General features: G+C 39.1%; 1 protein-coding gene and 1 long non-coding RNA gene across 5 annotated transcripts in view; one reads left to right on the top strand and one right to left on the bottom strand.

Moving 5' to 3' along the window:
* Positions 1 to 13,268, top strand: part of Dip2c (disco interacting protein 2 homolog C) — a 430,083-nt gene that overhangs the window by 353,537 nt on the left and 63,278 nt on the right. For 2 of the 4 annotated variants that reach the window (XM_059263427.1, XM_059263425.1), the window contains 3 exons: positions 2,884 to 2,998; positions 4,876 to 5,077; positions 12,164 to 12,273. In XM_059263427.1, the coding sequence (XP_059119410.1) occupies positions 2,884 to 2,998; positions 4,876 to 5,077; positions 12,164 to 12,273 (427 nt within the window). Of the gene's footprint in view, positions 1 to 2,883; positions 2,999 to 4,875; positions 5,078 to 12,163; positions 12,286 to 13,268 lie in introns of all 4 variants that reach the window. The other 2 variants (XM_059263426.1, XM_059263424.1) reach the window with 1 other exon arrangement.
* Positions 3,493 to 10,319, bottom strand: LOC131911414 (uncharacterized). The gene is made up of 3 exons (XR_009379363.1): positions 10,170 to 10,319; positions 9,073 to 9,286; positions 3,493 to 4,566 (listed from the first exon to the last, which is right to left on the bottom strand). It is a non-coding gene; the product is annotated as an uncharacterized LOC131911414 (long non-coding RNA).

Raw genomic sequence — 13,268 nt, 5'->3', positions numbered from 1 at the left:
GCTCCCAGGAGCAGACATGTCTTACTTTCATGAAAAGCCTTATGTTATTAAAACATCTTAAGTGACATATTTTGTAGATCTCTGAAGTGTTTGAAGACCACCAATCTAAAATATACTTCTGCTTAACCTTGAAAACATACCTAACATGACTACAAGTTTGATTATAATAGATGACTAACTACTAATCTGTATTATTTAATTATGCATTAAAATTTTAAATGAGTTGTGAAGGTACAATACCTTTAATAAGAGTAGAAACATATATACAGTATAAGAAAAATAACCTTAAATTTGTATCAATATACAAAAATCCATACCAATGTAAAATATTTGAGACTAGTAGTTGCATATTTTTAGTTTGAAAGTAGATTCAATAATCTACCCTTTAATCCTATCATTTCTATATCCTCTCTATTTCTTTTCAGAATGAGATCCCTGAATCTAATTTCTTTTGTTTAGTTTCCTCCTTGATCATGACCAATAACAACTTATAACCAATGCCCCTAAGTGATGACAAACATCCATAATCCACTGAAGGACAAAACACCATCCATCCCCACCTCTTGGGAAAGTGGTCATCATGTTCACTAGGTTGTTTCCTATTGTCTAGGGCACCAGCATCTTTGGGATACCCTGAGAAAATTGAGATAATGATCAAGACCTGGGAGACCTAGTTGTATTATTTTTTGTTTAGTCTCTGTGTGATGGGAAAGTGTAAAGCTTATCTGAAGTCTTGGCTGGATAATCTGTGAGGCCAGACCATCTCAGCTAACAGCTTTGAAGTTGTTCTGGATGCAGAATTTTGAGGAAACTGCAACAGAGACATTCTGAGAGGCTGGATTACCTGGGCTATTTGTCTTTATTGGTATCTGGTCCTTTTTTTCTGAAAACACATAAACTTTTAAAGGTAATGTGTATAACTGCATTAACAGAAGTATAAAATGTGCAGTATGCACAAGTCAATTAAAGATGATTTTTTTTGTTTTATGTTTGAGTGTGTAAAAGGCATCTGTTAACTTTGTGAGTTTGTTTGGACTGTATAACCAAACCTCTATCCATGCCTTATTAAAGTATAGCATGCATATAATAATAATTCATGAGGTCTCTGTAGCCAACAAGATTTATCATGTCTCATCCAATCTCAGAGCTGTTTTCATAGTAGAGGGATCAGCATATAAGTCATCTGTCCTCTAGTCTTTCTTGTTCTTTTTTTTTTTTCATATCTATAGTCAAGATTATCAGGAGGTCTCCCCCAATCAAATCTGATCTTCATTAATTTTGAAGAGAAAAATTAACTTGTTGCTTCCTATGGAAACAAAGGCATAACCTCTCCCCTAAACCCAACATATTTTCTGACTTCCATTTTGAAGTTAAGACATTCTTAAGATATATAGGTTGGTTTATTTACCATTTTCCATAATCCAATGTCTCTTAGCAGCTATTTTTTTTTACATTAGCATTTAAAAATTCAAAGTCAACAAAACACCATACCAGATCCGGACACCTTGTGTATTTCCCGTCTTTACATGACTTTAAAAATATATTACTTTGCTCTCTCTTTAAAGATTTTATTATTTTTAAACTATTTTTTTCCTATGACTTGTCTATACCCATTTTTTTAACTTTATTTGTTTAAAGATTTTCTCAGTCTGGACTGCTTTATTACACACCTGCATCCTTCTCTGACCATGTTAGCCACGCCTTAAACCTGCCACACATGGCTCTACACAATGGTGCTGGCTGGCTCAAAACTGCAAGCAGCAGCAGGGAGCTGCATCTCTGTATACCTCGGCCTGCCTGAGAGACTGTGGTACTAAGAAGCCTTGTCTGGCTCTGTGTGTGCATGTTTGAAACTTTTTTTAAAAGCTTTCTTTGGTCCTATGTGGAAATATGTGCCCTCACACTGGGCATCATATGTAACGAGTCTTTCTCTGCCCCGCCAGCCAGCTTCCATTGATGTGGAGACTAATGATTAATTATGAAAGCTTGGCCTTTAGCTTAGGCTTGTTTTTAACCAGCTCTTAGAACTTAAATTAACCCATATTTTTATTAATTTACATTCTACCACATGGCTTTTACTTCTCTTCCATTCTGTGTGTCCAACTTTTTCCACATCTGGCTGGCTCCACATCTGTGCCTAGATACATCTCAAGTTTCCTCTCTCTGCCCTGATGTCCTATCTCTCCTGCTTAGCTATTGGGCATTTAGCTCTTTATTAAACCAATCAGAAGGCATCTTAGGCAGAGACACATTTTTACAGTGTAAACAAATATTCCACAACACTGAATCTATTTTTGAAAGGGTAGGTATGTTATGGAAGTCTTCAGTGGTTGCATTTATATGTTGACCATACAAAGCAGGCAAATTTGAGCACAGAAGTTGCAAACAAACTTTCTGCTGCTAAGGAAAGGACTACTTTACAGTTCCCAGCTCAAGAAAGACTGATACAGGTCTCCGAATACTGGGCATTCTGCTGATCATACATAAATTCATTCTCTAGTCATAGCCAGCCTTTGGACAACTACACAATTGAAGTTACCCCCTGCTATAAAATTATACATAGAAAAAGTCACAAGATTGTAAGTTTGTTTGCTATTTTCTGTTGGGCTGCATTTGTAGCTGTTTTTGACTGCATAGTAATCTTACCCCAAAACCTTAAAGAGATGGCAAACAGCCTCCTAGTGTTAGTTGTGCATTGTTTCCCCTCACTCCCATGCTTTTCTCACAGTAGCTCACGTGTAGCAGTCTGGGACTAGTCTGCATCTGTGAAGGAATCCTGAGATTTATGTAATTAATCTTGATTACAAAGTTCTTACTGGCACAGGAGTCCTTGGAAGCAGGTCTTTCTCCTTTGCTCACCACAGGTTCCCTCTGTTCCTGCAGGATAGCTGTGTTCTCCGTGACTGTCCTTCATGATGAAAGGATAGTGATTGTGGCTGAGCAGAGGCCGGACTCCACAGAGGAAGACAGTTTTCAGTGGATGAGCAGAGTGCTCCAGGTAGTATGGCTGTGTCTTAAAGCTTTTAATTAGGTCCTTCTCATTCACTGTAGGATTGTGGCTCAATCTTTGTCACCCATTCCTTTGCCCATATGTCTATATTCTGTTGTTGAAACTACCTGATTGGAAATTCTATACAGTGTCCAGAAACAAGATGAACAGATCAAGGGCAGAAGTCAGGAAGTGCAAAACTGCTTCTTAGTAGTTATGTTAGAGGACAAGAAGCATGTGTTGTTACAATCATGAGAATATATGCTCTTTTCTCCAAACCCTCTTTTTAATTATTATAGTTTTCCAATAGCCCTATGTGAAATTATGCAACCTTTTTATTGTATAGTGAGAAAACCATCTCTTTCTTTGACTTTCATACACCCAGAGCACTGTTCATACCATGCATAATTTTATAATATATATTGTATACAATAGACAGTGGGGTTTTTTATAATTTAATTTTTATTGAAAATAGTTTTTTTTCATACAATATATTCTGGTCATGATTTTTCCTCTCACAGCTCTTCTCAGATCATCCCTACCTCCCTACACATCCAAATCCACATTCTTTCTTTCTCTCATTAGAAAACAAACAGGCAACTAAACACACAGACAAACACACATGCACAGAGAGAGAGACAGAGATAGAGACCGACTAGGACAAAAGCAAACAAAAGAAAAAGCACAAGAAATGCATACAGACACAGAGATACACACAGTTGTACACACTGAAGTCCCATAAAAACACAAAATTGGAAAGCATAATATATAAGCAAAAGACCTTTATGATTGAAAAAATGCCCAGCAAAGCATCATGAGACAAAACTCTCCAAACATACCATTGAGTTCATTTTGTATTGGCTATCTACTGCGGGCATGGGGCCTTGCCCTTAAGTATAGTTTATATACCAAGTAAGACTCTTAATGTGGGGATTTAACAAGACAACTCCATGTAGTTAAAAGGTTTATTTAGGGGTAACTTACAGCCAGTAAAGGGGTTAGTTACAGGATCCGGGAGAGGTGAGTTGCAGTCCAGCAGGGTTCTCTGGAGAACTCTGACTCTGTTGGCCATCCAGCATCCAGGATCACAAGGAACCAAGAAGGCCAGCATGTCTGGATCTCCTGTCTTAAGGGCTCCTGTTCCAGCCATGCCCTAGGGGCAGATCCTAGGTAGGCGTGGCCGTTACCAGCTGCCTCACTGGGGCTGTGTTTCAAGGTCAGAGCTGGAACAGCTACCCACAAGACTTTATTGGAGAAAATGAAGTTTTCTTTTGTGACTAATTTTTCCTTCGTTGGCATTTGTATAGACAAGACTTTTTTGTGCATGCAGTTATTTACAGAGGCTAGTTATAGTGACTCATCCCTGTAATTCCAGCATTTCAGAGGCTGAGGCAGGAGAATTGCCTCGGCTATAGTGTGTGGCTGTGTCTCAAAACAAATAAACAAAAAACTCAAAATGGAGAGGATAGGAGATGTAGCTCAGTGGGTCAAGTACTTGCTGTGCATGCATAAGGACCGGAGTTCAATCCCCAGACACCATGTAGAAAAGCCAGGCAAAGTGGTATGTACTTGTGATCCTGTTGATGGAAAGACAGAGACAGCCAGATCCTTGGAGTTCACCGTCCAGGCAGCCTAGTCAAATTCTGGGCCAGTAAGAGACCCTTTCTTTCTTAAAAAAGATAAATAACAGTAGGCAGCACTTAAAAAACAACACCAGAGGTTGTCCTCTGGCTTCTACACACATGTATACACATGCATTTGCACATGTACACATACACACATTTCCACACCCCCATACACAAACAAAAAACCCCTAAGTAAATATACTATGCACTTTTTCAGTTTATAGATCCTATTTTAATATGACTGTCTTTCTTATTTTCCAGGCAATTGACAGTATACATCAAGTTGGAGTTTATTGCCTGGCCCTGGTACCAGCAAATACCCTTCCCAAAACTCCACTTGGTGGCATCCATTTGTCAGAAACAAAGCAGCTTTTCCTGGAGGGCTCTCTCCACCCTTGCAATGTCCTGATGTGCCCACACACCTGTGTCACAAATTTACCCAAACCACGGCAGAAGCAGCCAGGTATGCCCAGTAGCCCTGCATGGTCTGACATAGCCTTGAGTGGACTCTGTAAGCTATGTCTTGTCAATAGCAGGCTTGGGAGAGGCTACATCCGTGAATACTGGTAATCTCTGCACTCATGTTCTCCACATGATGCACACTCCTAGGCAGTACGTTCTCCTCACAAGATATGTTTGCACCCCAAGGGCTGGGGTGTACCAGCTCTGCTGAAACAGTGCAGTCTACTCAGGTAGTCTGCACAGAGCGTGTGGGTAGAAGAGGTATGCAGCCTTCTCATATCACTTCCATTGGGGTTGATAATGCTCAGTTGTAGCACAAATCTTAAAAAGGTCTTATTAATAAAAACAAACCCAACGCCAGTTATTGAGGTGAATGCTGAAAGAACAGAGAAGCAGAACAAGCCACAGCTTCCTCACCTTGCCAATTCCTCAGCTGATCCTATTTCCTCAGACTGGAAGCCTCTGAGTTCTCATCCAGAATGAATCTCAGCTGAACTGCTGCTAAAAGCCTAAAAGCTTAACTGAGTCTAGTTCCTGGTTCTCACGCTTTAAATACCTTTCTGCTTCTTGCCACCACTTCCTGGGATTAAAGGCTCTTGTTACCACACCTGGCTGTTTCCAGTGTGGCTTTGAACTCACAGAGATCCAGACGGATCTCTGCCTCCAGAAGGCTAGGATTAAAGGTGTGAGTGCCACCATTTTCTGGCCTCTATGTCTGTCTAGTGGCTATTCTGTTCTCTGACCCCAGATAAATTTATTAGGGTGCACAATATATTGGGGAACACAAAATCACCACACTCAGTCACCTGTTGGTAGCCCTAGACTAGACATACACCCCTTAGGTGGGATCCTTGTGTATACAACCTGGATAATTCACCCTGACAGGTTTTATGTGGCTAATTTAGAAGTGAAAGTGGTAGGCTATGGGATAACACTTTGAAACATGAGGAATTATTTATTTCTGACTGAGACTATTGTCTCAGTGTGTGACAGATTAGAAACACATTATCTTTTATCTGGCTTGCTTCTCATAGCTACTAAATCAATTGTGTACTACTAGATCTCACACACTTGTCAGTGAATTTATTGTCAAATGCAGTAAATTAGGAAGAAGGAACTCTCCTGCTAACTCAATAGCAGAAGAGCTGGTACATACTGACAAGACCAAAGCTAGACGAACATGATATTGTGTGTACCATATCCTCATTGTAGTCTCTATATGTGCTAATCTATTGGTTCTCAAGGGACCCCATGCAAAGCCTGCTCTTCATTGTACAGATGAAGAAGATGAGCTACAGAGAAATTGAGTTTTATCTAATGTTACATAGCTACAATGTTTTCAACACAGACTCTAAACTCAGGTGGCATGCTCTGTTCCTCAACATTACCCACCTTCACCCCCTGTTTCTTAAACCTAGCTTGGGATCTTTTACTGATACCTGTTAAAGAATTATAATGTTGGACAGAAGTCTTTAACAAATCATCCTAAAGGTGGATGATCTTTATTACCTCAGCTAGTGACTGAATACAGTGCCCTTTATAATAAACGTGCAGTCTACTTCTGAAGATCTCATCCTGGGTGCTCTTCAAAAGTGACCAGGTCTTGAGGTCTACACACTGCCTGCACATCTCCAGGACATAGATCTGTCAATGAGGCAGGTGGGTAACCTCAAATTCAAAGATTAAGAATGTGAAACTTGAAGTAGAAAAGTGATTGGCCAAACATATTGCTGGCTGAGGACTTGAATCCATGCCTTCAAACTGCAAACCCTTGCTTTTATTATCTCTACAACTCAGGATGTTTCATGTGGTAGGCAATGTGGAATTTATGCAGCTAAGTAGTGTGATCTCCCCTAGTGTAGTCATGTTTAAGTATGCAAAAGAGTATAGGAAGTGGGTGTTTTGTTTGCTTGGCTTTCCAGATACATTTGATTAGGTTTTCTTGTCGATATCTAATTTCACTCTTCTCTCCTTCTCTCTCCCCTCTCTTTCTCTCATCTCTCTTCCCCCATCTCTTTCTTAGACAGAGTCTTGGTATGTAGCCCAGTCTGGCCTTAAACTTAGAATTCTCCTGTCTCAGTCTCCCAAGTGCCAGGATTACAGATGTGTACCACCACACCTGAATTTTGTCTGTCTCTATTTTTTTCTTATGTTCTAGATCTCCTCTATTTCTTTTCTCCTTGAATATGTATTTTTTTCACTGTCCTTGGTCTATGTGATTTCTATGATAAATGTAGAGCTGTAGCTGACTAAAGTATCCACTTCTTTAAATTGTATACATATAAGTAATGCTTTAACAGGCAAACCTCAAGAAGATAGGAAGCACTGCTGTGGTGATATTTTAATTGTGCTGAAATGTGATTTTATAGTGTATGTCAATAAGTAAAATTTGCCTGGAGATCAAGGTCATTAGCGAGCCAGGAATAGAAGTCAGGTGGTGGTAGCCCACGCCCTTAATCCGATCACATGGCAAGCAGAGTCTCTGTGTGGTCAAGGACACAGCCAAGCGTGGTGACCCTTGAGTCTTTAATCCCAGTACCAACCATAGAGACCAGGGGGTCTGTACAGACAGGCAGTGACGAGGAAGTCATGTGGCTGGTCTTAGAGCTAATGAGAAGGCAGAACAGGAAAGCAATAAAATGCAAGACACACAGGAACAAGGTCTCAATCTTAGGGGAAGGACGACAGCAAATGGTAAGCTAAAGGGAGTTGTGGCTCTTGCTCTGATCTCTTAGGCTTTAACTCTGTATTTGGCTCCGTGTTTCTTATTTAATAAGACCATTTAGAAATTTGTCTACACACTGCCTTTCAGAGAGTATCACAGAAGGATGGAAACCAGCCTCTCTTATCCATACTTTCTAAGAACATAAATAACACTGGAAATGATGTAGTGCTTGCTCTTTGTAGGCATGTTGGTATCTATAGTGTTATGGTTTCATGTTTCTGTCAGTACACACTAACATGTCTTCAGTATCAAATTGAAGGTGACTAGACCATTTTTCTATCATTTTGATGACTTCAGAGGTGGAAGGTCTGGCCCTAGTGACCCTACTAGCAATAGTTCCCACAGCAAAGCCTGCCAGTTCAGTACCACATGAAGCCTTGGGATAGCTAAAGATAGATAGATAGATAGATAGATAGATAGATAGATAGATAGATAGATAGATAGATAGATAATTATTTGCAAGTAAATAACATGGTTTCATAATGACTGACCTCACCTGTTCAATCTTAAGAAACTAAGTAGTTGGGAAAAATCAACCCATGGGAAAAGACCTTGATCTGAGGCTGGAGCAAAGGTCAGGACACCCAAAGAAACATGCTTTTATTAGTTATAGAGGGAAATGGTTGTTTTAATTAATACTTTAATACTGTACCTACTCAATAAAGCTGTATGTGATCATTAACTCAAGGAAGAATATATATGTGTGTGTGTGTGTGTGTGTGTGTGTGTGTGTGTGTGTGTGTATGTATGTATATACATATATGCACATATATGTGTGTGCAGGTTTGGTAATATAATTGTGTCTCCAAAACACATTCTTTTTTTTTCTTATTTCATTCTGCAAATAGAACCCAGGGCTTTACAAATGCTAAGCAGTGTCTTGTCTCTTTTCCTCTGTCATTTTCTTTTTCATCCTCATTTTCTATATATATTGCAAGGGAATTAAAGTAGATGATTCCAAAGGCCCCTTTTGAAGAAATATTTAAAATTATTCTGAACTGATATGCTACTAGCAATGAGACCAAACATTGACTGTAGCCAAATATGAGTAAAGATTTTGCTATGAGCTACAAATAGAACCCTTAAAGTACAGATTCATAGACAACAAAATTGTTTTTAATGGGCAAGTTAATTGTTCAATTAATAGTAGTGTATAATGTTATTAAAAACCTGAGCACAGAAGTGTTGAAAGACCTTTCAGCTATTGTAGAAACTAGCAATAATTCTTCAACAGTTACCAGAATAGACAAAAGTCCACAGTTACAGCTTACCTCAGGATGTTCCATCAGAATAGCTAAGAACACTAAGGAGACCCATGCAGAGGGTCCAGCACAAGAAGGGAATGATGTTGCTTCTCTTTCAGAATTGTTTTGCTAGTGTCTCAGATACGAGATTTACACTGTCTTTGTATCAACTGGTCAAGCATTGTTTGGTCGGAATTCAAGAATACTGGTGATATTCCTGCTAGCTTACAGATACACAAATCTGAATGGAAACATAGAGTATTCATGAATCTCAAGTACACACTTTTTAGGGTGTATCTCAGTTTGATACTTTCAGATTATGGGACAGCAATTCTCTATAAGAGCATTTCATATATCCCACCTCACTTCAACCAGGAGGACTATCATAAATTTCTGCCAAGAGATTTTATAAAGAAATGCAGCAACAAAACTTGGAGTCTCTAAGCATCATTTGGGAAAACTAAGTGCATAACTGTATGTGAGGAGAAAGTGGCATAAGGTCCCAGACTCCGCCTTGAGAGAACACAAGCAGAAGCAAACCTTAGTGAGGAAAGAGTTCACAGATATCAAAGGCATCCAAAGTAAGGCTTTTTGCAGACCCTTACGTCTCTTCAAAATACTGTTCACCTCCCTAGCTTGAATTCTCAAACTCATAATGGAGTCACCTTTAAACCAGGTAAGCAGGGTTTCAAGTTAGCTATTAGAGAGAATGTCTTGCCAGGCCTCAGTCATCAAGGAAAGAACATTAAGATACATCATTAACAAATAGTAAAGGTAGAAAGCAAATGGCTAATGAGTGAGGATTCAGCTCCAGGAGAGATTAATGTTCTTGCATAAAGCAGTTCATGAATGGACTTCTCCCGCAGCCATCACTCCATTCATCCAGCAAGTAGAACATTACCAGATTTGAGTGTTGTTTTGTTAAATGTGAAAAAAGATTTCTTTTTCATAGTGCTTTGGGAAGAACCAAGAAAAGAAATTTAGTCTGCCCACAGTTACCTTATGGGAAAACTGGTAAATGCTTAAGCTGAGTATTTGAGACAGTCTAACCTCATACCAAAGGCACCAGCAGTTAGAATCCCCAAAGTCTATCACACATTCATCTCTTCTCAATTTCAACCCACCTTAAAGCACCCCACTTTCTCCAAACTGAGTATTTTCTGGCAAACTAAATTCAGCATGGACCACTGCATGTCTGTAGAGAAGGATGAGTGGCCCTGTACTAAACTTGGACAGTCAGCTAAAGGATGAGCAGGTACTGGAGTGCCTTATGATCTGAGTCAGCATTCCAAAAGGTTTTCAAGGGGAAGCCAGAATAATGGGCATTGTGGTTGCCATGGTAACTGACCTATTCTATACCTTGTTTTCTGCCACTTTTATCCATTGAAGTGAATCTTATCTATTTTATATGCCCCATGATCTCCTGGTTGAGCTGCAAGACACTCTCAGCTCTTTGTGTATAGTAAATAATGCATGTGTCTTGATTGATAAACATAGAACTTAAACACCAGACATTTAAATAGCAATTTGGCTTACCAGTTATTAACTTAAATTTCATGAGACCAGAAATTAAATACAAGTTGATTATGCTGCCTTTGTTACTTTATGCTGCAATTTTTTCCTATTTGTTTGTGGTGTGTTTTGTATGCACAGTCACATGTATGGGTACACTTGTGTGTGCAGTATATGAAAGCTCAAGGTTTGATGTGACATGTCTTTAATCATTCTTCACCTAATATGTGGAGGCAGGGGCTCTTGCTGTATGCAGAGCTTGTTGATTCAGCTAATCTGTCTAGGCAGCTTGTTCAAAGCTGTCTCTGCCCCTTTATCTGCCTTCTGTGCACTGAGGTTACAGATGGGCCACCACACCCACCTAGCTTTTGATAGTGGTTCTGGGGGGGGTTGAACTCCACTGCTCACACTTGCATAGCAAGCACTTTACCCACCAATCCATCATCTCAGTCTTTATACTGAAATTCTTTTATTAAATATCTTTTTCCTCTCCCTTCTCCTCTACCTCCCCCATTTCACTCACACACAGGGGGGAATCTAGAATGGCTAACCTTTCCCTATTAAATATATATTCCTTGGTTTGTGTGTATGCCTTTAATGAACTATGTGAGTAATTAGCATGTTAGGGTTTCTAACAGTCAAAAAATTTAGTTTCTACAGTTTGTTAAGAAATTTCTGGACCATCAAAATGGCTTAGTGAGTAAAGTACTTGATGCCAGTCCTGAACCTGATTTCGATTCCCCCAGGACCCACATGATGGAAGGAGAGAACTGACTCTAGCAAGTTGTCCTCTTGCCTCTACACTCATACCATGGCATGAGTACATGTACTGTACGTGCACAAGTAAATAAATGTAATAAAAATTTTTACACAAAATATTTTTAAAAAAACATCCTCCTTTTATAATTGAAAAAGTGAAGGTATCAGAAACATGTCTGATGTTTCTCTTTCAAACTGCTGTCTTAATCTAGAGAAAGAATGTTCATTGAGTTTGTAACAGTGGAGTAAAAAGAAACTTTCATTTTATAGTGGCTTCTGAGTTTACTCTTCTACATCTCATTGTACACCTGATGGAAAATCTCAGACCTCATTGGTCAGTAAAATCTATGAATAAGTGATTATCTATCATGTCCCTTCATGATAGTTTTCTGAATCTATCCCAAGAGGTAAATGTGTTATAATTTGCTTAGTTTGAGTCAACCCTCTTTATAAGTCCTAATACCAAAAAACAAGAAGAGGTATAATCCAGAAGTCTTTCTCAGTGAAGTGCACCCTGGTTTTATATTCTGTATTTATCCTCTTACAACCACATCTGAATATGCATCATCACCTATTATTAATGCTAGACAATAGAAGCATCAGCTACGGAGTGCTAAGTTCTCTATGTGTTGAAAATATCACTCCTATGTAACCTCATTCAGGTTTGTTCATTTTGGCCATCAGAAACACATCAATGATTTCTTTGCTATCTTTTAAAATAAGAGCGATTCAAAGCTGGGTCTTTCAAATTTCTTCCCTAGGTTAATTCTTTATTAATTGTCTAAGAGTCCTGTTGAAAAGAATTTCACTTATGTCTTTAAGGTTATTCTTCTCTTTTTTTTCCCAGAAATTGGCCCTGCCTCTGTGATGGTGGGAAACCTGGTGTCTGGGAAGAGGATTGCCCAGGCTAGTGGCAGAGACCTGGGTCAGATAGAGGACAATGACCAGGCCCGGAAGGTGAGAACCGAGGTCAGAGCTCATATTATTCCCTTGACTCTAGAGCTGTGTTAACTTTAGAATCACAGAGTGACTATCCTGAGTCCTTACTATGTCAGTTCCATATCTAATACTGATTTCCCATCTTTGATGATACTACCCCATTTCACAATGGAGATTCATAGTCTTATAGGGGAGAATGTCACAGGGTACATGAGGCTTTAGGAAATTTCATCGTGGCACAGAAATGAAGAAATGATATCATCAATATGGGCAGGACTGAGGCAAATGTTAGGAAGCCATTGATCTTCATCATTTGTTTTTAAGTATCCCCTGCCAGCCCTGATGTCAAGCCCACACTGCCTCATGGTGGCCTTTGTGCACAGTTTTTGTCTTTGGGAGTTTAACAGTTAATCTCCTTACTGCAGCTTAAAGAGCAAGTATCTAGCTCCTCCTCACTGATGCAGCAAACACATAACTTGCCTATCTATTTCTGAATCACATTATCATACTTCATTTCTGACAATGCTTAGGACTCCCTGTTTCCCACAGCCCAAAGGTAGGCCCATTCAGTATGGCCTATTAAGGAATGTGACAAAATTATTTAAATATTGCCAGTGTAATAATGTAGAGCAATTTGTTCATTAAAAGAACTTACCATCACACTCCCCTCATTTAGTACATTTCTATTAATAAAAGGTGTTAGGGTGTTATATAGATATTTCCTGTATCTTCATGTGAAATGGGACTGTCCTTTTTATTACAGACTAAATCAATAAGATGCATTTAATAATTTATGTAATTTGCAATGCAGTTTAATACCACCAGAGAATTGGCATTCTACAATCACATATTTAATAGAAGTTTTTTAAAGTTAGCTAGATTATATTCTTTTTCTGAACATCACAGAAATCAACATTGCCTCTTCTGGCTGATCTTACCTATAGGGGTGATAGCTCTCCTCTTACTTGGGCTGACTTGTATGGAACTTGCCTAACCAAGGGTACTATAGCAGT

This window comes from Peromyscus eremicus, chromosome 5, assembly GCF_949786415.1.
Source record: "Peromyscus eremicus chromosome 5, PerEre_H2_v1, whole genome shotgun sequence".
Lineage (NCBI taxonomy): Eukaryota > Metazoa > Chordata > Mammalia > Rodentia > Cricetidae > Peromyscus > Peromyscus eremicus.
The sequence above is the reverse complement of the archived record's forward strand: the minus strand, read 5'-3'. Positions and strand labels throughout refer to the sequence as shown.